The sequence below is a fragment of the Natrix helvetica genome (assembly GCF_964273705.1).
Source record: "Natrix helvetica genome assembly, chromosome: 3".
Lineage (NCBI taxonomy): Eukaryota > Metazoa > Chordata > Lepidosauria > Squamata > Natricidae > Natrix > Natrix helvetica.
In genome coordinates this window covers 140,689,321-140,715,139 of record NC_138549.1, presented here as the reverse complement: position 1 = coordinate 140,715,139, position 25,819 = coordinate 140,689,321, and the positions used below count along the sequence as shown (strand labels likewise).

The window sequence follows — 25,819 nt, the reverse complement described above, 5'->3', positions numbered from 1 at the left end:
ATCCCGATAGCACGTTGCCATGACGTTTGATACCCCTGCTTTAACCCATTATGACTCTTACCACTTTACAAAACATCAGTGTGGTACCTAGCCACTGATAGATTATTATCCACCCTAAATGCCATTCAGTGCTGCACTTTAGCCACTGCTGCTCTCAAAAAGATAACACATAAATGATGTGATCAGTAAAACAGCAAAAATTCAGTTACATGGCTATAGACATTTAAGTTAATGTCAAGAAGAGTAAAGTGCCATAGTACAGTTGACATATACCACCAAGATGGAGTGGAAACCAGCGAGGAAACTATTTGTACTTTAGAGTCCAAAATATTTGGCCTAGAGTAGGCATAAATTCAATAGATCATTATTATCACAACCATGAATAATTGCCTTACCTGATCAATCATCATAATGATTAATGAATAGGATTCTTCCGTCAGCTGGAAAGTGAGATGAAGAATGAGATACTGCTAATAAATAAAGGAGGCATTGGGAAAAAGAGGTGAGAGACAGGAACCAATAACTTCACACTGTATTGTGCGAATATTCTAATCAAGTTTAGAAAATAACTTCCCAAACATGTGACCTATTGCAAACTGGGGTTAGAATTAAAGTATTATGTAACAATGAATAGGGAAAAATGGCTGCTATAAGGAATATTTTTGGATATAACAACTCTTGATACTACAAAAACAAGCTTTAAAAAAGTAAATTACCACATCACTTTAGTAAAACATTTTCCTGAGAATTTATTTCAACCACACAATTTACAGTATCACTAAATACAAATTAAATTAGAAATAACTAGTTTTAGACATATAGAAGTTCTTGTGATCTATATTCTGGATGACACTTTCTTTTGGAATATAGAAATTTAAAATATATGCCAACAGATTAATGTGAATATTAAAACAGAAATGTTTTAACAGCCACAAACATTGATGTTTAAATTTAATCCCTTGTCCCAGGGACTGGAATGTCAGTCTCTTCTCAAAGTTCCAATTATCTTCACTTGGCACATTCATATTGGACATTGATGTTAGGGTTATTTTTCATTTCTTCAAGTCTTTTAGGAAGGTTTGTAGATACTATGTAGTTTTTCCAAGTTCAATTTTCTTTTGAATAGCTCGAGCTGAATGATAGATCAAAGAATCAATGAGTCCTGCAACTGAAAAAGAGGAAAAGGAAGGTCAGTTTAATTAGCTCATATAAAAAAGAAAAATCCATGCACTCCACTGGCATTCTTTCTAAATGCTATTCTTACAGTATAATACACTCTTAACCATGTCAAATTAATTTTGTTGAATCAATCAGGAGTTATACTTTTTCAAAAGCTGTATAGTAAGTAGAAACAACAAATATCATTAATAGCAACTCACAAATTTTCCCTATTTATCATTTTACTTCCATTCATAATGGCAATTCTGAAACCTTGTAGCAGAACTTGATTTGAAAATGCCCCGAAAGTATGATGTACTGATCATAACATTTACAAACTAATTTTAGATTCAAAATGAATAGAAAAGTATTTAAATTTTTGAATACAAAAATCCAGTTACCTGTAAACACTCCTCCAATAATGGCACAGACGCCTGTGAGAAAATGTGTAAAGGACCTGGATTTGGAAAAACATTCCTCAGATTAATATATATTTACATTCTGAAGGCAAAAATTGAAATCGGTGAGAAAATTGTTTTATTAAAGCCATTTCATTAATTACATTTATGATTACATTTATAGGCAGACAAAAGTCTGATACATAGTCAGACCAATCTGGATCTGTTGATTCTATTTCAAAAAGTGACATTTATTATCTATTTCTATGCATCACACGCTTCACGTGGCTTCTATAGACACATTAAATGAAATTTCATCGGGTTGGGGAGTGGGGGGAAATGAGCTTTTGTTTTGCTTCACACTCAGCTAATGTTGAGAATCTCTCACCTGTGCTTCTCTGTTAATTTCACCATCATTGGAGAAAGCTCATACAGTACAAACACACCAGGTAGGCCTTGATCTCCAATTAGTCCGTTCGCTATTTTTTCATGCCTTGTTACTGAAAATTGATTTGTCCTCACCATCTACAAAAATGTTAAAATAGTTGATTAGGGTCAGGCATCATCCAAACTGAAGAAAAGAAAAATGCAGCTAACTGCGTATGGCTTTGCGTATTCTTCAGGTGGAGGCATTCTGAAGTCCATGTCACTCATTTCTCTTTTATGTATGCAGGGAGACTGCAACCATAGTAACAGTGACCTGCAATCCAACTTTCTCCTTTCAAAAATATCTATGATTCATATTTTGGAAGCTCCTAGGCCTGCTATTCATGGCTTAATAACAAAATATAGAATTGCTTGTAATTTTCTATCTTGAATTTATGAATGTTATCTCTTCACTCCCAATTAAATATAGCAGATTACTTCCCCCCAGAAAGGACTCTGATGAAAATCTGAGCTCTCCTTCATCCTGTAACCTCTCCACCTGTGTTTCTCACAGCAGATTTTTGGGGATATGCAAAAGGAAGAGAGAACAATAATAGAATCTGAATAAAAGACTGTTCATCTAATGCTGAATTTAACCAAATTTAAACAAAACTGTTTTAAAAAAAGACACTATTCAGCTCTTACCTCACCATCAACTTTCATGTATACTGTGGGGACTACTTTTACAAAATACTGGAACATCATCGAAGCTAAGAGACAAAATAAAATCATAATGGGTAAAACAGAAAATATGCTGTGTTTTAAACCCAGTACAAATACTGTATGGTGTCTAATGACTCTGCTGGGTTGTTTTGGATTAAATGTGGTTCAGCAGGGAAAAAAACCACTGTGGTTGTTCCAATTTCAGGATGACATAAAATTGGAAGAAATGCCAAAGTGATTTTACAGGGTATAGCAAAGCTGGCTTGCATCACCCCAGTTTTCATTGCATCTATATTGTCAGCCACCCCATCACCAAACACTTTTCCTTCCCTCCTTCCCTGCAACAACCACAATTCCCATCAGTGTTTGCACATCCCACTCCAAAGGAAATCCCTCACTGCCAAGGATGTAGACATACATTATTGGCACAGAAATCCAAGAGTGACTTTTCCCCTTTTCCTCCTCAAACCATTTCTAACAGGAAAATGCATTCTGGGCCACTGTATCTGGAACAACCCCCCCCCCCCCCCATTGTTCCATACAAGGGCTCAAACCCAACCAGAAACATTTTTCTATGGGTTGGAGCACCAGTTCCCTCGTGCACAGAATAGCTCGTGCCAAGTATAAGTAACCAAAATTGATTTCAGTAGAACTCAACCAGTAATTTGGTAGGCATTAATAGATCTGGGCATGAAATCCACTAGGATCTTACCTTCCCATTCTCTTCACACAGCTTGTGAAACTCTATTCAATGTCAAAAAAGACCACACATCTTATTACATTGCTGCCTGAGGCGAGGAAAAATCCAAGTTTTCCTCCAGAATTAATTATTAACATAGATTCCTGAAGATTATGTGGGAATATTTATGTAGCTACTTTCTTCCTGGATGTTTTAAGACTCTCTGATCCTGAGTTTATTTATAATCTCCCACCCAAGTACTGATCAGGTATGACCTTGCTTAGTTTTCCACTGATAAGCCAAGATTTGTAGGTGCTGCCACCTACTGTGGACATCTAAAAACTAGGGATATGCAAAACAGTGTCGTTTTGCAATTCTCAAAGTGCTTTTCAGAAGAAGAAGTGGCTTGTAATCGCACACAACTATCAAAAAGTTAAAAGCTGGATTTGTGGAGAAAACCTCAAGAAAATTTAAAACTTCAAGAATCTTAAAACAATGACTTAGGATTCAGCAAGAATTTGAAATCGATTAGCACCAGCCATTTTACAGGTGGTGTTTTATGAATTTTTATGAATTTTGGCAGGCTCTCAATCATAACATTATTTTTATTATTACAACTTGGATCTGCAATTAATAAAACTAAGCTGACATGTGAAGAGAGTAAAATGAGAGGTTGAGGACAGGAGTCCTTCCTTAAAGTAAACTCCTCTCTTTTTGTTGCTGTCCCCTTCAAACAAATTGAAGCAGTTAAAAGAAATTAAAAGATGATACTGTAAAGAAGACCAAGAAATTAGCACCTAACTCTATCCACACTGCTAATGAAAACATGGAGAAAGAAGCAAGGATAGGGTTCCATTAGGCATATATTCCTTAGTCTGAAGTACAAAACAGAGGTAAAGTTGCATTTCTATGGCTCTGCTGAAAAGCTACCAAGCTCCATTTTATAATTAAAATGATTAGTTTAGCCAAATCTATTTTACTTAACAAATGTTGTGCTGGTTGTCACCTTTATTTACCAGTTTAGACTGAAAGTCTGCTTCAAACCAATACCTTGATGAGCTGTGACAACGGTTCCGTCAAGTGGGTTCACAAGACCTGGATAATCCTTCCCAAATGAAAGATGCCTGATAATATGTGTTATGTTTATCTGAAACAAGCAAAGAAACAAAAGTCCCAAAATGTCAAGGAGTTGCAGAAATAGCACGAATGGAACAGGCTGGGGGCCATTCACAACGCTGGTACCATTTCTTATCATGGATGAAATATGATTCTTGTTATTCATCAGTTCTCAGCCAGTGCCTAGGCACACACATACATTTTACAGGCTTCCCTCTTTGTGGCTTGGAACAACAAGTGTTTAACACCTGTGCAGGTTTATGCCAGGTCAGAACTGCTAATATTGTTTCCTTTCTGTGCCTGTGTGTACATTACCCAAGGGCAAAAGCAGTGCAACTCTCCCCCGGCAATTATACATCTGTACTCCCTCCTGGGAACAGCAGCCGTTAAGAAAGACATAGGTTGTTTGTGCTCAATGAGCTTATGTCCTCTATCGAAGAAAACAACAATTCTAGCAAAAGGGGAGAGGGATTTTTTTAAAAGCATGACTGCATTGCATAATGAACTCTACAACAATTTTAAATAGAATAATTTTATTCCTCCTAGCTATAATGTTGTTATTCTCTTCAGATGCCACAGTAATATATGACAAATTATCTACATGTGTACAACTTGTAGATCTCTTATCCCTTCCAATGTCAATAGAAAGGTCAGATACAAGCTCTCTTAGGGAACTTACATTGTCAAGTCCATAACTCTGAAGATCATGAACTGCAAAAAGACAGACAACGCATAAAGTTACTGGAGCAAGCCTTTTTTGTATGAGACAAGTATGCATTTTTTTAAAAAAATCTAAAAGTTCAATTTTTTAGAATCAGCATTTACAAGTAAAGATCATGATACACTCTTAAGCTGGAATAGCTTAAATAAATAACTTAAATAATTTAATTTAAATAAGTAAATTAAATAAATAGCTCCTCAGTAGTAAATGCACACATAAATCTTTTTAAATTTTCCATTACAATCCTAAGCTGTCTTCTCGGCAATTTCACAATCTTTTTACTGTTAAAAGTATGTCTTCACTGATGCCTAAACTCATTCGGGATAAATTAAAAAGAAAAATAAATCCATGAATTTATCCCAACTTAGTTGTAATTATTCTGTAAATTATTCTGTAAATTACTGATTTCAGAAAGCACGCTCGTCATTTAATCAGGTTCTACCAAATACCTGGTTAAACATTCCTCTTTAATGTCAAGGGTCTTAAAGAAATATAAAGGAATATTTAGATATAAATTGTTTAAACATTCCACTTAGCAACTAAACTCATGAAACATTCCTGTAACATAAACTCTTAAGGATTTGATCAAGGCAATATAGAATAACGTATCCAACTAAGCAGGAAGATGAAATGCAAAAGTAATATCTAACTGAAGCCACGTTTGGAAAATCACAAATAATGTTGTTTGATTTTCAAAATTATTGCTTCTCACATTATGCAGAATCAAACATAAATACTGTACATATATGCAGAGACCATGATAGATGTCTGCCATTTATAGCAAGAATTTCTATCCATGCTTAGTTGAAAAATAGTATTTAGCTCCGTGCAAAGTATAAGGTATTTGAAACATATATTTTTAAAATGTGTGTGAAACTGGTTTCAATGGTCTATAAAATAGAATGTGCATAAAACAAGAAAAATTCTATTTCATGACTGGGCAACACAACCCCATTCAGAATGCTAGAATTACACAGTTGGAAGGGACCTTGGGGGTCTTCTAGTCCAATCCCCTGCTTCGGCAGGAAACCCTATACCATTTCAAATGGTTTTTCAATCTCTTCTTAAAAACTTCCAGTGTTGGACCTTTTACAACTTCTGGAGGCTAGTTGTTCCACTGATTAATTGTTTAACTGTCAGGAAATTTTTTCTTAGTTCTAGATTGTTTCTCTCCTTGATTAGTTTCCATCCATTGCTTCTTTCTTGCCCTCAGATGCTTTGGAGAATAGCTTGACTCCCTCTACTTTGTGGCAACCCTGCTCCACTGGAACATTTCAAGTTGGCTATATATAGATTTTTTACTGTTGTTGTTGTTGTAAATAGGTATCTAGGATATTGACATATTTGTCATATCAGAATTTCAGTACATTCCTTCCACCTTTCACCTCTTCAGCATATCAGTTTGAGGTTGGAAATTTCCTTGATTTTATTTCAGACTTCTTCTGGTTCCCTGTCAATGAGGCTCAGGACTTCAGAGTGATTCCTGATGTTCTCCTTTAAAACAGTGGGTATATACTCCAGATCATATTTTGGAAACCGTTCGACTTATTCTTCTGGGTTAGCTTGACTTAGAACTTGCACATGAGCAGTTCATGATCTGTTGCAAAGCTTCCAGACACATCTTTGCTGTTAAAACTGAGCTCTTCCATTTCCTTGTGTCAATATGGTGTAATGAAGAAGCCACTGCAGTGGCAAAAACTGAAAAGTAGTTCTCCTGCTTCACTTCTCGTCCTGAGAATATTTGGCTAGCTACTATTTCCAACACTGACATTTCTGGGTCTAAGCACAACACATCTTGCTTGCATTTTCAGTCATTTTCAGATGGAATTTGACTATGAAACCTGTCAGCCCCTATTTCTGCATCAGTGGCCGCCTAGCTGTCATATTAAATGGTTGTCTGCAAAATGTAATTGATATTATTTAGATACTGGCTGCATTGTACTCAAGGATGATCTTTGCTATATTTTTCCTGACTTGAAAACAAAGCCACAATTTCATTATTTGTGCTCTGAACGCTAAATAGTATAATTGCACTATATTGTAAACTGCCCAGAGCCACTTGGAAATAGCAAAATGGGCAGCATTTGATTTAATAAATAAATAAAACCACCTGATTTAAAGTGTCCAATTTCAGTCCATTTGATTCACTAATCACTGAAATGTCGGGGTGTAATTTCACTATGTTCGGCTTTCCCATGGCTATGCTTCTTACCTTCCACGTTTCCCACTGTAATTTTCTCTTTGCTGCTTCAGATGTTCTTTTCCTGCATGGCAGCATCAGCAACTAACTATCCCAAGGGCTTTAATGTAATTGTATCACAAACGCAAAATGGCAAAAATAACTCTGGCTCTTCCTCAGTTAGCATGCCATCTAATTTAAGGATGAATCATCATTCAGCACTAAACTGTCAATCATTTTCAAGCTTAAAATGTTCTGAGGGTTTGAGGCACATAAAACTCAAATAATGCAATTGATGGGCATTACTTATACTAAGAGGCCTGTTGTCAATTGGTGACAAAGTACAAACAATTTTTCTCTTTCCCACATCAAAAAGAAAGAAGAAAACGCTACTCTAATGTGATTTTCTGTGGTCAGCCAAGTACAGTAATATCTTGCTGATGCTAAAGGTCTGGAAGGGTGATTACGAATGATTAAAGTAATCATTACCGGCCCTTGCTTCTTAGGAGAGATGGGGCATGCAAGAAAATTCTCTCTTTCAAAGCAAAAGAAAAACATAAAAAGTAATGGATTGTTGCTGTACAATAACTACCACCACCAAGAGTACAAATTAACTTCATCAACATCATCACCATTGGACTTTTAACACCAGACCACTTGTTTTTAAATAAATAACTTTTTTACACTACAACATCAAAAGAAAAAAAGGAAGAAAAGCACTATTGTGTTTCAATAAACAAGCTGACAGAACCTGCATCTAAACTTGCACTCTGACATGGAACATCAGCAAGGTACTAAAACATGCACTAATAAATCAGCTCAATTTCAATTTTAAATGCACTATAAAAACACAAAACCTACAAAGCATAACAGCCAGACCCTACCAAACCAATCATACCAACATAAAAATTAAAATACTTGTTTCATTTTTAAAGATTTGATTTGATATTGAGAGTTAGGTTTATGGGATAAACCTGCCAATTCTAGGAAAGATAGGCATCAATTACTTCTGATATATAAGCTTTATAAAAATTCCAATTTATTCCTCTTGGAACATGATGCAGTGTGAGGAGTTGATAACTGATAACATTGATGCTTCTACAAAGTTTACCTTAAATCATTGTTTATTATAAATCCTGTCTTCTTCAAAACCACGTTTGCTAACTGCAATGGTGTTATCTCTGCCCTTTATACATCTTCTACAGAAAGTTTGAAGGAGGTCTTACTAGTTCACATACATATATACAACTTGTATAAGAAGATTTGTTCAATGGATTAGAAAGGATAAGTAGGAGTACATCCTCTAAATGTTCAGGGAAATTGTTTTTTAAGAACAGAATTGTCATCAAAACCACCTCAATATTTTAATGGAACATCATAGCCATATAATGCCCATTCCCAAGTCCTTGAACCAAAAATGCTATATCTAATATCATCCTCAGTTTGATCAAATCCTTAAGTATTACCAAGCCTCAACAGGAAAAATTAGTCCCCTTTATTATAGACAGCACAGAATTAGCAAATAAAATAAATCAACAAGACTTTAATTTCAACGGCATGCATGAATATTTCCAAATGTTTGAACATTACCTAATTCAGTTAGGACTGCATGTAACAGATAATAAATAATAAATTTACAGAGGTGCTATCCTAGTCAGTGTATTTTGACTTAAATCTTTTTAGAAAATAAATTCTTAGAACACAAAGAAAGAACTAAATACTTTTGACTGAGATCTTGTACCTTTTGCAGGCAATTGGAATTAACCATGTCAAACATCAGAAAAATGAATAAAGTGCTAACAAAGAGACTTTCCAGACAAGAATGAAAAACTATAATGGAGAGTAGCCAACATAGAATTTGACTCAACTTTCAAGAAATTATTATACATAGTTTGTTCAAATAAATTTTCAAGCTTTGTGCAAAAGCCAACATCCTTCTTCCTCTTGAAGAGGGTAAGGTTATTTATTCAGTTTTAGCTCACAATCCAACCAATAAGATCTACAGGTTCATGTAGAAAGTCTCACGTGCCACGTAAGAAAAGGAAATAGCATAGTAGTACAGGGCCACAGCTGCAATAACATTGCTGAGTATCTGAAGATCTTTAAATCACAAACCTAATGTTTGTTGCTTTAAATTGCATTTGAATTTTTCAGTCTCAAATATCCAACATTTATTTGATCTAAAGTGTACTGAATGTTATGTATGTTGATATTTTATTTTTATATGTTGAAAACATATTTTATTAAATCAGTCCTGCAACAGGAAACAGATGATCATATCATCTTGAATGCCTTTAAAATTGTACTTATAGCATTTCCAGTACAGAAGGAAATGATAAGAAACTATTTGTGTGTATGTTGTGTGTGTGTATGCGCGCGCGCACACACACACACACACACACATACACAACCTTGGATATTACAACCTTTTTCTTGTCATGAAAAAGTACTTTTGAAATATTTCCTCTTGCTAATTCTACTCTCTAGGAATGCTATATTAGTTATACTGCTAAAGTTCATGACACCTATTGTGCAGTAACTGGACTGATAATATCTAAACACCATCAATCAATCAATGTATCCTAAAATTTAATGGAGGAGGCAGGGAAGTTTGTAAGATATTCAATATAGATGTTACTTTACCATGAACATGAGACTGTTGAAAGCTTTTTCCTGGTGCAAAGTGAAAATTGCCAGCTACCTGTTAGAGAAATCGAGATTTCATTCAATTATATAGTTCCCTATACCAAAAAGCAGCAGCAGATTTGAAAAGTATGTCTTTTTAAATTAAGAAAACCCCTCTTATTTGAATATTTAAAAGGAGTACACATTCCTTTGTCTGAAATGGAATCCGAACAGATGGTTAAAGATATGCGATGTTCTATCCAAGTCACACTTGGTTGTTAAATTAATCTGGCTTGACTTAGCTTGTCAGAAGGTGGCAACAGGTTATCACATGACCCGGGGACATAGCAACCGTCATAAATATGACCAGTTGCTAAGCATCTGAATTTTGATCATGTGACCATGGGGGGGGTTTGCTACAACGATCCTAAGGGTGAAAAATGGTCATAAACCACTCTTTAAAATGCTCTTGTAACTTTGAATGGTCACTAAATGAACTGCTAGAAGGATACTAAACTTCTACTTAGCACGATTAACCTTTTATACTGAGTGAAATGCCAATGCGGAACGATGATAAAAATTGCCATACTTACTTTATTGACCTCTAAAAATCCATATACTTTGCATCCCTCATTTTTTTGCTCCTGCATTTTCTCGCTAAATCCTTCTCTCTTGCATTGCTCTATAGTATCTGGGTTCTTGAAGGCCCACCCTCGACGCCTGTATGCTTCCCTCACATCATCACAATTATTGCAGCATCTACCAGAAAACAACACACATAACACATTCATTAGAAATGGGGGGGCGGGGGGGGAGTTTGCTATAGTTTGCTGCTCTCTCATACAGCAGCATTACAAAGCCTGAACATTATGATTGTCAGGTGTGTGTTTTTCCAGGAAGTTCACAGTCCTGTATGAAAGACCTGTCTGAAAGTAATAGATAGACTGCTAGATGTCTGCCATGGCATTTCCAAAATGTATGAAAACTGGGAGAGGCAGAAAAAGTTAAGACAGCCATCACAGTACAGGTTAGTCCTCAACTTACGACCACAATTGAGCCCAACTTTTCTGTTGTTAGTGAAGACATTTGTTAAGGGAGCTTTGCCCCATTTTATGACCTTTCTTGCCACAGTGGTTAAGTGAATCTTGTTTCCCTATTGACTTTGCTTGTCAGAAGGTCTCTAAAGGGGATCATGTGACCCTGGGATGCTGCAACCGTCATAAATATGACTTCACTGCCAAGCATCTGAATTTTGATCATGTGGCCAGGGGGATGCTGGTCGTAAGTGTGAAAACAGTCATAAATCACTTTTTTCAGTGATGTAACTTTGGTCGTTAAATGAATTGTTGTAAGTCGAGGACTACCTGTACTTGGGTAATGACTGGAGACAGAAAATATGACACCAATGGACGACTGTTTTCCAAAGCAGGTTGCAGGAGCAAATATATGCTGAAATAACGTATGGTGCAGAGACTTTGGATTGATGGGCCTGAGCATCCAAATAAATATTATAGGCAGAGCCGCATGACAAAGAGCTTTGGATAGTTTGGAATTTCGTGATTATTCTTGGCTCAGTAGAGGTCTTAACACACTTTGCTGATTGTCTGAGGAGCAATATACCGTATTTTTTTAGAGTATAAGAGGCACCAAGGTTTTGAAGAGGCAAATTTTAAAAAAAAAGGTTTTGCACTCTGCAAACCTCCCCAAAACGGCCCTTAGGAGGCTTGTAGAGTGTTCCTGGGGGAGGGGGGGGAAACAAGCAAAAAAGGCCCATTTTCCACAAAAACGGGCCCATTTTTTGTCCCCCCAAAAAAGGACATTAACAAGCTTATAGGGTGCTCCTGGGGGCTGGGGGGGGGGCAAAATTGAGCAAAGAACTGACCTTTTTTGCTCATTTTTACCCTGCCCCGCCCCCAGGAGCACTCCGAAAGCCTCTTACGAGCTATACACAGCATTTTGGTGAAAGGGCCAGGGTTTCAGGAGGCAAACAATGCTGTATTCAGTGTATAAGACGCACCAAGATTTTCAGCCTCTTTTTTGAGGGAAAAGGGTGCGTCTTATATTCTGAAAAATACGGTAGCTTAGAATCCTATGGCAAGCGCTCCTACAGAGTGAATAGATTCTATTAGTTTTCCAGATGAGGAATTAAACAAAAATGTTTCATGCTCCCAGGAACGCAGCAGACTTCGCATCTGCTAACTTATAGGGACAGGAGATAGTGGACCATATTTGGGATACAGCACAAATATAGTAAGTTACTGTTGCAATTAACAACTTGTAGGTACTACAAATATCTGCAAGTAAGCTTCCTAAGAAAATAATGCAATAAAAGACCTCCACTCAGACAACTTAGAACTACACCGCCTTTGGTCTGACCTAAGCGTAGTACATAAAATTATCTACTACAATGTTCTGTCTTTCAATGACTACCGTATTTTTCGAAGTATAAGACACACCTTTTTACCTCAAAAAAGAGGCTGAAAATCTGGGTACGTCTTATCCACTGAATACAGAATACATTTTTGGTCTCCTGAAACCCTGCCCCCTTCACCAAAATGGCTGTGCAGAGCCTTTAGGAGCCTTGCAGAGTGCTTCTGGGGGCTGGGGAGGGCAGAAATGAGTGACAAACGCACTGTTTTTTTATCACCCCCCCCCAGCCCCCAGGAGCACTCTATAAGCCTCCTAAGGGTTATTCATGCCCTTTTTAAAAAAATGGGCCCATTTTCACAAAAAATGGGCCGCTTTGGGGAGGTCTGCAGAGTGCAAAAACTTTTTTTTTAATTTGCCTCGTCAAAACCTTGGTGCGTCTTATACTCCAAAAAATACGACTTCAGCAACAGAGTGGTCAATGCCTGAAATGCATTACCTGTGGTTTCTTCCCCAAACCCCCACAACTTTAACCTTAAACTGTCTACTGTTAACCTCACCCCATTCCTAAGAGGTCTGTAAGGGGCGTGCATTAGCGCACCAACGTGCCTACCGCCCCTGTCTTAACAACCCCATTTACTGGTATCCATTTCATGTATTCATAAACTTCTACGTACTTATATCTATTATGTTATAAACACTTGACAAAACAAATAAATAAAAATAAATAAACAGCTTTGTTTCAGACAAAACTATTATTGCACAGTTTTCAATCCTACCTGCCTTGGGACCTTATCAGGGTTTACCCTGGAGTGAAACCAGCAATTCAATCCAAACCCAAATTAAGTGGCTGAAACTTCCACTAATTTCAGATTCAATCTCTCTGCTATTACTGGAAAAACAGTTGACTGAAATCCATTCCCTACCCTCTATTAATAATGAAAAGCCCAATAAACCCATATGATGTTTTAGGCAAGAAAACATGGAAGACTATCAACACAACTACAAACAACCACAAGTTTAATTCTTCTTAGTAAGTTCAGAAAATGACGTAGCTCTGCAGCCCCCCCCCCCCAAAAAAAAAACAATTTTCTTGCTTCCAAGTCATAGAAAGAAAAGTATAACATACTTGATATCTTCATATTCCGCTCCATAACAGCTTTCACAGCGTTCAGGATCTAATGAATTTGGATCAAAGAAAAGTTCCTCTTCTTTTCCTAATTCTGAAACAAAGACATAAAAACTGTAAAAATAATGTATGACTAAGCATATCAGTGTAGAGCAGGGGTGTCAAACTCAAGGCCCAACGGCCGGATCTAGCCTGTGGGATACTTAGATCTGGGCCGCGATGCCACCCGGGAAACAGCGAAGGACTGGCCTGCGGTGCTTCTGCCAGTGCTCCCAAGCTCCGTTTTCAACTGCCACGGCCTCCTGCAACCCTCTGCCAGTGAAAACAGAGCTCTCAGCCCTCCCGAGATCCATTTTCACTGGCAGAGGGCTGCAGGAGGCCATGGCAGACAAAAATGGAGCTCAAGAGCCCGTTTTCGTTGGCAGAGTGCTGGGGCTACCACAGGCACCCCCGACACAAGTGATGTTGAGCTATCCACTCCCACCCTGGTCACACCTACCCTGGACCCCCAAGGTCAAACACAATCATGATGCAGCCCTCAATGAAATCGAGTTTGCCACCCCTGGTGTAGAGCATACTCAAACATCATTAATAGCAATAGCACTTAACACTTATATACCGCTTCACAGTGCTTTACAGCCCTCTCTAAGCGGTCTACAGAGTCAGCATATTGCCCCCAACAATCTGGGTCCTCATTTACCGACCTCGAAAGGATGGAAGGCTGAGTCAACCTTGAGCCGGTGAGAATCGAACTGCCGAACCGCTGACAATCGGCAGTCAGCAGAATTAGCCTGCAATGCTGCATTCTAATCACTGCGCCACCACGGCTCTTAATATTGGTCCATCTCTATTAGTTGTACCGAATATCTGGCCACAATAGAGACTTATGCCAGTCTGTCACTTTTATACCCTGAAAATCAGATGTCATGAAACTAAACCCAGTGTTACCATCTTGTCTGCAATACTGCTCCCACACTGGAACAGTATATCTATTCTACCATGTCTTTCTGCTTCTGGAGTCACATGCTTGCCATCTTTATCCAAGCGTTGTTTGAAGAGATTATGTTCAACATCTAATTGTTGCTCTCCAGCCACATCCATTGCATCAATGCTTAAATCTGTAAGTAACAAACACAGACAGTTCCAAACTGATTTTTGTGAGACACTTATAGTACACAATCATAGTACACAACATATCTGTTGGGCCATTAATAAGAACACTGAAGTTTTCTTGAAAACTATAGCAATTAGAAGACTGGATTATCAAAAATCAATGTAGAACCATAATCATACTAGCTAAGATCTAAGAGAAGAATTCTGAATCAATACTAATACATGTTACTGAAAATTTAAAAAAGGATGCATGGGACAAGTCAAACAACATTTACTTATATCTAGCTGTTGTTTATGTCTGAACCCTTAAGTTTAGTACTTCCTTTTACCACTTCAATCTACTACCTTATAATCAGCTTCCATCTTAACAGAATAACAGAGTTGGAAGGGACCATGGAGGTCTTCTAATCCAACCCCCCGCTCAGACAGGAAACCCAATACCATTACGGAAAAATGGCTGTCCAATCTCTTCTTAAAAACTTCCAGTTTTGGAGCACCCACAATGCCTGGAGACAAATTATCTACTGATTAATTGTTGTAATTGTTAGGAAATTTCTTCTTAGTTCTAGGTTGGTTCTCTTCTTGATTAGTTTCCATCCATTGCTTCTTGTTCTGCTGCCTTCAAGTGTTTCAGGAAAATAGATTGACTCTTTCTTCTTTGTGGCAGCCTCTGAGATATTGGAACACTGCTGTTATGTCACCCCAGTCCTTCTTTTTGTTAAACTAGACATACCCAATTCCTGCAAATGTTCCTCATATGTTTTAATCTCCAGTCTCCTAGTCATCTTTGTTGCTCTTCTCTGCACTTTTTAGAGTCTCAATCTTTTTAATCATGGCGAGCTAAACTGGATGCAAGTATGGTGTAATAACAAGGCATTATATAGTAGTACTAACACTTTGTGTGATCTTCGTTTTATCCTTCTGTTAAAGCAGTCTAGGACTGTACTGGCTTTTAAGTAAAATCTTACTTTAAAATTTTTAATTTTACGTAAAATCTTACTTTACTTTGCAGAGGTTCCAGACACTTGTTCCTTAGAACATTAATTAAAATATTATAAAATACTATGTGAAGCCAAGGAGTGTCCATTTTCCATCATTTCAATTAACTAAAAATCAAAATTCAATACCCTTTACTCACAAGCACATGGCATATGTGGAAAAGCAATGTCTATATTTATCCGTAGCTTATCTCCCCTTGATTTATCAACATATAATTCTGGGTGAATCTAAAGATAAAGAAAATAAACAAGCAAAAAATCATTTGTAGCTTAGACTCACGCTACTTACAAAATCACTTTTTCCCATACATTTTACTGCCCTCTTAAATCAATGGGACACAATAGGATATGTTTGACATCAAGCGCCAATCAGATTTCTCCATGACAAGGCTCATATTAGCGAACAAATTACCACTAGATTTAAAGCAAGTTCCTTCTTTATTTAAGTTTAGAAGCAGACTTGAAATATGGTTGTTTTTCCAGGAGTTTTAATGCTACCATTTTATGTTATATTTTATTGTTGTTTTTAAAAGAGTTTCTACTGCACCTTAATTAATTAATTTAATTAATTTATTAAATTTCTGGACTGCCCCCTCTCCCCGGGGGGACTCGGGGCGGTGTACAGGAATAAATTTTAAAACATACAAACAATCATATACATAGCTAAAAATCAAATTAAACAACCCCTGTACGAATTTATAAAAATTAAAAACATTAAAAACAGACCCTAAAAAATTTAGAAATAAAACTGAGGTGGGAAGATGGAATTAGGCCAAGCCGGCTAGCTGGAATAGGTGGGTTTTAAGTTTCTGACAGAAGGAGCGGAGATCCGTAGTCATTCTAATGTCGGAGGGAAGGTCATTCCAGAGGGTCGGGCCCATCACAGAAAGGCGCCCTAGGCGCCGCCCGCTGGCACAGCCTAGTGGACGGCACCCGGAGGAGTCCCTCTCTGTGTGAGCGAATCGGCCGAAGGGATGTATGGGGCAGGATACAGGACCTTGAAAAGTGTTCAAGGAATGTCTCACCTATTGGCAACTGAGACCATTGCTTAGCATGATATCACATGGCTGCTTTATTTAGTGAGGACAATCCTACCATCCCAACTTTATGGCCTCCCACCTGATTTGATGGGATAATTTTAAATCAGACACAATGAGAATTTAATAAAGGTGAGACCCAAAAGAGATTTCTGATATTTTCTGTCATATTAAAATTGAGTAAATGAATAAATGAAAAATTCATCAAGAGTTTTTAAAATTTGCTTCAGTGGCTTGAAAACAAGATTGCTTCTAAGCATCCTATATTCAAAAAACTAAAGAGGCCTAGTTGTGGATTTTGGAAATCTAAAGCAAAGAAATTGATTTTGGACTGGTCCCATAAAGACCAGTCAGCAGAGCCAATATTTTGGACTCCTCAGAGCTGTAGCCCAATATCTCTGGAGGACAATAAGGTAACGAATTCAGATGGAACATACTACAGTATAGTGAATAGGAGACACACCATTTTTATCTTTCAAGGCACCGGTTGTAAAGAAAAGGAAAATCCTCCTGAGGCACAACAGTCATATTAAGGAAGAAGGTAGGAACCTTAAGTAATATTTCCTTTGATTAGATGAGGGCAAAAGAGGTAAGCCAAAAAAATGCAATGGGAGAATAGCAGTTAATGACTTCAATTACATTAATTTTAATAACATGTATAATACAAATAGACCAATTTCAATGTAAATAGATAGCTATGTTTTAAAATATATTATTAAATGTATACTTTCTGCTTGTATAAGTCCTCAAAATGGACCATAAAAGTAAAATTTACTATTTTATTCCACTTTCAGAATGGTGTATTTCATCTACCTTTTGTTTTTTGAGACATCTTGTAGGATAAATTAGCCTGAAAGACAATAAGTGGCTCATAGCTGCCTAGATTTCATAGGGCAAGCAGGGAACTTTGAATCCATTTGGTCATATCTAATGCAGTATCTGCTTCTAAAGAACATGTGAGAAAATCAAATGTTTACATTCAGAAATGTGTATCCTAGGACAAGAAGAAAGAAGCAGATTCTTTTACCTCCTTTGTAAGATAGTACTGGAGCTCTGAGAAGAACAGGAAGAACATAATGAGTCCACTGATTACAGTCACTGTATATGAAGAAAGGAAAGTTACATGTTGTCATTATCTTAAAGCTCATACATTTATCATTGTATTAACATTTGAGCATAGAAGCTGTAAAGTATTTAACTGGACAGATCAATGATCCATCTATACCAATAGACAGTTGTTCTATAACAGCAATGGCTAACCTTTTTGGCTCGCGTGCCACAAGTGGGGGAAGCGCAGGGGGGTCGTGTGCAGGCGTGCCGCACCCATAATGCAATGCGCGACCCCCCCAGTGCGCATGCGCGCACAACGTGCGACCCCCCATTTTGACATGCTTTTTTCGCCCTCCCCAGGCTCCAGAGGCTTTATAGGAGCCTGGGGAGGGCGAAAAGAGCCTCCCCTGCCCCCGCGGAGGCCCTCCGGAGGCTTCAGGGACCGTCCGGAGGCTTCCCTGAAGCCTTCGGAACGCTTAAAACCACCCTCCGAGCAAACCGGAAGTGACTTCCGGGTTGCTCGGAGGGTCGTTTTAAGCGTTCCGAAGGCTTCAGGAACCGTCCGGATGCTGAACTCAGCTGGCCAGCGTGCGCATGCGCGCTGGCCAGCTGACAGGGCAGCGCCTCGCGTGCCCTGACAAATGGCTCCGTGTGCCACTTGTGGCACGCTTGCCATAGGTTCGCCATCACTGTTCTATAATTTCAAACAGATCTTTCTCATTCTACAGAAAGACCAGGAACTGAGCCTGAAGTGCTCTGCATCACAAAGCATTTGCTCTATCACCGAACAACAGCCATGTATATGTTATTTATTGTATTGTAACTTCTTTGTTGTGAGCCACCCAAAATCGTTGAGAGTTGAGCAGCATGCAAGGTTGATCAATTTTTTATTTATTCAAGAAAAATTAAATGGCTGCCTAACTCACTCTCGGTGATTTTGGGTTGCAAATCATCATCGTCTCCCTAACAATTTTTGCATATTTCTATCTGTGCTATAAACATATGGGATACCAACAGGGGCCCTCACTATGGCTTCCCTGACTGGAAATGAAAATGCATATACTTTTTAAGAAAACAACACTAGAAGCATGCTTGGCTTACTCAAGAAACCATGCAGGGAATCATCTGGAGGAACTGCCTAGGCCCTTTGCAAATCATCTAGTGCCTCTAGTTAAAATACCCAGCACTATCAAAATGCATCAAATGGGAAGATTTCTCAGGAAACCAATCAACCTCTATGGAACTCCTTGTTGAGAGAAAAGGATTCAACGCCATCTTTTTATTTAAAATACAAAGGTATCCATCTAGTCCATGGGTGTCAAACTCGCCGCGTCACATTGCTGTCACTTGACGTTTCATTTTTTTCCATTCGTGGAGCTGGGGTGGGTGTGGCCTGTGTGTGACGCATCCAGCCTGTAGGTTGCCAGTTTGACACCCCTGAATTCTAGTCCATAAAAATGTAGCTGGCTTACGACAACATAACAGCTGTTTTAGGTACAACAAATTGGCATCTCCCCCCCCCACACACACACACCTCTTAAAGAAAGCTTTCTTATAAAATTTTGAATCAACATTAAAATTTGGAATGATGAACCAATCCAAGCAATAATTAAACTAACTAGTCTTGGACTGCAGTACCATATAACCTGACTGACTTTTGCTATATTCGTGGAAATTAATTTATTGTATGAAACTTTTTATATACAAATATTATATTCAGAGAAATAATGTATGCAAAAACACATGAGAAATATATATTGCACTCCAGCTGCATGTGGAAAAGCAAATGCCTGATGAAACTTCCTAATGCAGGATCATTTGGTAAAACAAACATGTTTATGTTATTCAGATGCAATATGGTGCAATGCTTTTACTAGCTATACCAACAAAATAAAAAAATCAGGGGAAAAGTCCCTTCTTAGTTTTCAAAACCTTTGAAAAAGTGAAAAAATGAAATATTAGGTAATATTCATTTGTCTTCAATAATAAAGTGTTAAATATTCATATACTAAACAACCACCCATTATTCTCACCATAATTTTTTAAAGCTATACAATAAAATACATACTTTTTATATGATTATTTATAAGATATTATTATGACTTTTGCATGCAAAATGTTCATTCTCCGTGGAAGGTTGATATTATTTTCTTCCAAGAAGGATGCAAACTTTCTTTAAAGTTTTCCTTCGTCTTGTTGACTTTTGATCTGCAATCTGGTGAATGTGTTCTGAGCCTCAAAGAGGTCCCAAAGGACAGCTGAACATTGCCAGCACAATCAACTTGCCTTTTCAAAGGGATGCTTAAAAAGCAATGCATATATTTCATTTTTTTCAGATTCCAGGAAGCTGCTTTAATTAAAATTTCTACTATTGTTACCTATCTATAAGCACGTAGTTAAAGGAGTAGTGCTGAATCCTGGGAAGCAAAAGACTCAGAAAAAAGCTTGGATCAATACAAGTGAAAAACAAATTATGGCAAGCACTTTATAGCAAAAAAAAAAATACTCCTAAAAGAGATTATGTATTGCTTCATATATATTTTAAAAGATTTAAAATACTTTTGAGATGTTATATTTCAGAACATTTAAATTTTAAACAAGCAATGGAATCACCAAAAAGCATCCATTCATTATCTCTGGAAGATCAATTCTGATTCTTTGTCTCATCTTTATGGTACTTTAAAAGAGCATAGATTACTGTACTTTAATAAAATAAGCAATGATAAAGAAAGCCATTATAAGATAATTTGACTCCTTTTACCAGTCCTCAATAGAAGTCATATTTCCTTGGATTTTTACTGAGTATTAAATGACACAGAACATCTGGCAAAGGCTGAAAGATCCAAGTGAAAAACAAATCCAATCTACCATATGGTTCTAGACTGGAGAAAGTACCAGGAATAAGATGGTTTACTGAGTCTGATTTTTTTTTCTCAAGAGATTCAACAGCTCATTAGATTGCTACAAAAATACATTTAGGTTCCTTACCAGAAAGCGGTACCAAAGCTGTACCAAGCAATCACTTCACAATCCTGGCTATTCTGTGCATTCTTAAAGACTAATTTTCTTTTTAAAGAAATGGAAGCACTAACTGCCTAGGCTGGATTTTCTTTAAACGATTTCCTCACATACACATTCAATGCACACATAACAACACATACTGCCTTCGTAATTGATGCTGTTGCGGGCATTGAGAAAACGTTAGGTATGAGAACACAACCCAGAAGAAAAATCACATTAAGTTTAGCAGCCTCGATACTTTTCAATATCACCAAGCTGCGAAAAGGTCCAACTTCACAAACAATCCCCAGGACCAAACGATAACAGATGCGCCAAACTCTTTTCCGTTCACACGTGAAACATTACGCTGATTCTATCTGCCTGCATGTGCAACAAACACTAGATGCCTCAACTTAGGACCGCTTTCAACTAGCAAGGATCTCTCCAAGAGGCCCCCGCTTGTCTCCCTCCCAACCGCAGCCCTCTTGAGTCCTGTAGTCCTCGGGCAGCCGGCGGTCCCTCACCGAAAGCGCCGCCACAGGTCTTCACCCGAAAATCTTCCAGCGTCTTGGGGAAGGCATCGAACCGCTTCAGCCTCCTGAGCGACTCCATGATGGACACTCCCCCACCCACGAACCAGAAGACACGACGAACTTCCGGCTCTCGCTCCGCCCTCCGTTAGTTATCAAGGGGGGTGGCGACAGGTAGTGGCTTTCCCTTAGAATTCAAAGCCTGATTTCGGTGGGTTGTTTCCGTCCCGTCGCCAAAACGGAGCAATTTTGAGGAGCTTAAATAAATTGACGTCCAGGGTTGCGCAACGGCAGGGGGGAGTTCGAATGAATCTGCAGGATGGTTATAAACTACCTTCTTTCTAATCATTCCGCCAGTTTATATATGATATATACTAGCATAAAGGTTTTTCTTCTTCCATTTGCAACTCTCAAGCAGCCCCCAGGGACGTTTATAGTGGTGGTCAACTAGTCCCTGAAATGCCCAGTAGTAAGATGCGTGTTGTGCAGCTGAAGTTCTCTAATTGTAGAGGAGCAAAGGATTATTGAGAATATTATAAGCAACCATGGACCACTGGTTGCAAAAAGTGGTGGCATAGAATATAATGAAGAGATAACCAACCAAGGGCTGAGTTTCTAGAATCTCAGAAAATTAGCAATACATCCCATCACCACCCTGCACAGATCAACTCTGTAGCCAAGATCCTCATCTCCAGAACCAAACGCCTAGCCGACAAAGACTACCTGAAAACGGAATTACACAAACTCACAAACATATTAATCTCCAACGGATTCCAAAGAAAACCAACCTAATCCAAAGGGAGACTCCCCCCGAAAACTGAGACACAGAACAGGACAACGGCATCGCCCTCCTCCCTTATATCAAAGGCACCACAGATAAAATCAGCAAAATTCTCCACAAACATAATATCAAAACAGCCTTCGGCACTGACCAAAAAATAGGCAACATCTTAAGAAACCCCAAAGACAAGATCCAGCTAGAAAACCAAGGAGTCTACAAAATACCATGCAAAATCTGCCCTGCAACATACATAGGACAAACGAACGGGAGAATAAATACACACAAATGTCCATAAGCTCTATTCCCCCAATGCAGATCAAACAGCAAAATTGTAATTTATAAATTTAGTTTTATGCAATTAAAGCTTTTCAACATTTTAATTTAGAAAAACAAACAAGGGACTTTGCTAGCCAGTAATCTATGATATTTTAAGTTCACAGTTGTAATGATCAAATAGCAAAAAAGGAAAGAGGAACTTTTTCGTTACTATTATCCTATGTTTACCTTTTGTTATTGAAAATAGCAAGAGATACTTATCTAGCTGAAAGAGAATCAGGGATTTTACCCAAGTACTATCTTTGCTATATCCTTCCTATGAGAACAATACCATTGTTTGCTCAATTCACTGATGCCTAAAATGTCAATATGTAGTTGATTAATGTAATATTTCATTGTTGAGCTTTTCCATGTTTATGCCTCTTGCATTCCATGTTTCTACTGCAATTCCCTTAACAATTTAGGATTTTCTTTTCTTGCCTGGCAGATTAGTAACTAGAAGTTCTGAAGGCCTGTATCTAGCCATGTCATAAATACCCTTTAGTAATCCAAAAGAATCTCGGCTTTTCCTCATAGCATGCTAAGTGCCATCTAACCTAAACTACAGTCAACCACTTGTCTCTTTGGTACACTGTTGATTTCTTCCATGTTATGGTTGCCTTTACCATTGTCACTAAAGTGGTCATTTGTCCCCAGCATCTTCTCTATGGCTTCTGCCCGATACAGGGTTTATACTCCTGTAACTCAGAAGTCAAATTCAAGGCCCCCAGGCTAGATGTGGCCTGTGGGGTGCTTAGATGTGGCCTGCAGCCTGCTCTGGAAACAGCAAAGGATCAGCCTGCAGTGCCTCTGCCAGCAAAAATGGAGATTGAGAGGGCTCCATTTTCAGTCACAATAGCATCCAGCAACCCTCTGCCAGCGAAAACAGAACCCAGGGAAGTCAAGTGCGGCCTGTGATGGCCTCACCAAGCTCCGTTTTCGCTGGCAGAGGGCTGCAGGAGGCTGTCATGGCTGAAAACGGAGCTTTGATAAGTGACGTTGAGCTGGTCGTGGTCACCCCGGCCCCATGAGGTCAAATACAACCTTGATGTGGCCTTCAATGAAATGGAGTTTGACATCTGCTCTAACTAGACAGCTAGGAAGAGCTTCATACCTTGGCTGACCTTGCTGGGAGTATAAACATATGATGTACATATGGATGATGTCTCCACCGACCCAAGAAGGGGTGTATCAGGTAAGGAACCAACGCCCATTTCATTGCCTGCCATGTAATCTTTCTTTTAACAAGCCAACATCTATTTATGCTTGCACCTTTATGTATTCCTAAAACCTCTCCTGTTTAGAATCTCCATAGACATTCTGTTTAGTTAGCCAAGAGCTTAGCTGAAATTTTTTCAGGCTTTTGTTCCTGTGGTCAAATAGAAATGAACCCTTGAAATCTGGACCTTCCCTGGAACTCTTCAGGACTTAATTCACTCTGGAATCAGTAAATTTTCAATATGTAAACTGTCTAAATGCATTTTGGCTTCAGTAGCTATCTTTTTTCTTTCTCTCCAAAATGCTAGTGATAATCCCTCCTTTCTGTAAGGTCATGAACCTGTTTTTACTTTTGGTTTAAACCCATAAACTCCATTATGAATTGGTGTAACTACTGTACTTTCAGGAACAACTCTATGTTGTAGCAATCCATCTGTGTCTCATCACTCCTAACATTTTTTGGTAATCTCTTAAATTTTATGAGGTAAAGGAGTCAGTTTTGCAGACATTACTTCTTAGTTGTAACTTCTAACTTAGTACTTTCAGTACAGTATTGGCCTTCTAGAAGTTGGTACAAAGGGACTACTGTAGTTCCAGATGATACCTGAGAACTGGAGAACTAAATTTATTACTCGGGTATTCTTTATCTTCTATTTTAATTACAATGGTAATGTGTCTTATATATTCCTTGTCAACATAAACCTCCAGAAGTTCTTGTAGAAAATGGTTATACATATATTTTATCTATCTATATACATATATACCACAATCTCAAAAAAGCAGAAAAGCTTCATGTGAAATATTTGAACAAAGAAAGGAAAAATAAAAATGCATTTTTATTATAAGAAAACTGTTTAGTATAAAACTATAAAAACCATCTAGATATATCTTATACCAAATTGCTGTACAATAGTTTAGGAAATGATATCTCTATAAATAAGATTATTGAACCAAAATGTCTGTCCCATGTGACTATACAAAACAAAGCAAGAAATCTTTTTAATGAGTTTTGTTTTTTTCATGATTCATTTCCTGGAATGAACTTCCATTCTTCTTATCAAAAATGGTTGCAAGGAGTCATTTCTTTGTTTAGTTCTCATATGCTGGCTTTGAATTTTGTTATGTCCAAAGGTTTTCACATTGCTATCTTCAGCCACTTAATACGCAGCCTTTCAACTACTTTTGTTTTTTCTTAGGCTGTACTGAAATGATCTTCACTGATTTCAAAGAATCTGGAATTATATTCTGAAGGATCAAAACTGGCAGAGACACCCTGGAAATCAAGGCGAGCTGAATATGAGAAAGGATCCATCATATCAACAACTTTTTAACCTCTGCTTGTGCTGGAGCCTCTGTAATTTCTTGCTTTGGCCACTTTTATGCTACCTTGTGGGCTTCTGATGAACACTTTTGGGTGTTGAGCTTGGTAGATGTTTTCCAGATAAGACCCTGTCTGAGCCTACGGCTCCCAATGTGAAACTATTATTCAAGGTTTCATCAAGCCTGCGAGTCTCTGATTCCAAAACAGTTGCTTCAGGTTTCCTAGCCACAACAGCTAAAGAGTTTACAAGCTCTTGATGCAAATCGGAAAGCTCCTGATTTGTTTTAGTACAGCTGATGATATAATTCTGCTTCTGCTTCCGTTCCAGTGATAGCTGTGACTGTAGAACAACAACCTAAAACAAGAACAAATGACATCAAGGACTAATGAATTATTTCTCTCTGAAGAACTTAATTTCTAGTTTTCAACTCAAGGAACAGTATATAAAGTAAAACTGTTAAGATTTATTATTTAACATATCTAAGCCGTGGTGGTGCAGTGGTTAGAATGGAGTACTGCAGACTAATTCACTGCTCACCCCAGGAGTTCAATTCTCAAGGCTCAAAGTTGACTCAGCCTTCCATCCTTCTGAGGTGGGTAAAATGAGGACCAAGATTGTTGGGGGTAATATGCTGACTCTGTAAACCGCTTAGAGGGCGCAGTATAGCACTGGGAAGCAGTATATAAGTCTAAGTGCTATTGCAATATCTAAATTACTAATAAATTCGGAGAAAATGTTATGTGATCACTAATAATCAACACTGAGTTGATGGTGCATAATTAACATGTTTTATAACAATGAATTGTGCATTTAAAACAGTGCATTCAACAGCAAAAACTGAATTATTCAAATGACGTGGATAAAAATATTTTGATTTTTTTTTTAAAAAAATTAAGATTAAAATTAATACAATTTTGAGGACAAAATGTCCCAAACTGTTCTGTTTTGTTGTTGCCAAAATGATTCTCTACTTTAAACTGTCTTTTAAGATCGT

At 37.8% G+C, this 25,819-nt stretch overlaps 2 protein-coding genes across 7 annotated transcripts in view; both read right to left on the bottom strand.

Moving 5' to 3' along the window:
• Nucleotides 1-724: 724 nt before the first annotated feature.
• On the bottom strand, nt 725-21,337 carry ERGIC3 (ERGIC and golgi 3). Of its 3 annotated transcripts, XM_081946698.1 has the most exons (14): nt 21,184-21,200; nt 17,637-17,707; nt 17,423-17,554; nt 15,713-15,800; nt 14,460-14,579; nt 13,462-13,555; nt 10,559-10,724; nt 9,984-10,041; nt 5,120-5,151; nt 4,375-4,471; nt 2,628-2,692; nt 1,945-2,081; nt 1,560-1,615; nt 725-1,168 (listed from the first exon to the last, which is right to left on the bottom strand). In XM_081946698.1, the coding sequence occupies exons 3-14, from the start codon at nt 17,480-17,482 to the stop codon at nt 1,089-1,091; spliced, it is 1,053 nt and encodes a 350-aa protein (XP_081802824.1). In that variant the 5' UTR covers nt 17,483-17,554; nt 17,637-17,707; nt 21,184-21,200; the 3' UTR covers nt 725-1,088. The 3 variants fall into 3 exon arrangements, with proteins under 3 accessions (XP_081802824.1, XP_081802823.1, XP_081802822.1); XM_081946697.1 differs by lacking the exon at nt 17,423-17,554 and having other exon boundaries at nt 14,493-14,579; nt 21,184-21,337; XM_081946696.1 differs by lacking the exon at nt 17,423-17,554 and having other exon boundaries at nt 21,184-21,336.
• A 2,879-nt stretch (nt 21,338-24,216) lies between these two features.
• CEP250 (centrosomal protein 250) overlaps nt 24,217-25,819 on the bottom strand; it is a 39,646-nt gene continuing 38,043 nt past the window's right edge. For all 4 annotated transcript variants that reach the window (XM_081948056.1, XM_081948055.1, XM_081948058.1 and 1 more), the window contains exon 33: nt 24,217-25,179. In XM_081948056.1, the coding sequence (XP_081804182.1) occupies nt 24,886-25,179 (294 nt within the window). In that variant the 3' untranslated portion in view covers nt 24,217-24,885. The remainder of the gene's footprint in view (nt 25,180-25,819) is intronic.

What these genes read in the sequence shown, in the direction of transcription:
- ERGIC3 (XM_081946696.1), bottom strand. Translation starts at nt 21,271, where the DNA reads ATGGAGTCGCTCAGGAGGCTGAAGCGGTTCGATGCCTTCCCCAAGACG. An exon ending in ACATGAAAGTTGATGGTGAG is followed by an intron (nt 2,082 to 2,627) that starts GTAAGAGCTGAA and finishes ACATTTTTGTAG; the next exon opens with ATGGTGAGGACAAATCAATT. An exon ending in AAATTAACAGAGAAGCACAG is followed by an intron (nt 1,616 to 1,944) that starts GTGAGAGATTCT and finishes TTCCAAATCCAG; the next exon opens with GTCCTTTACACATTTTCTCA.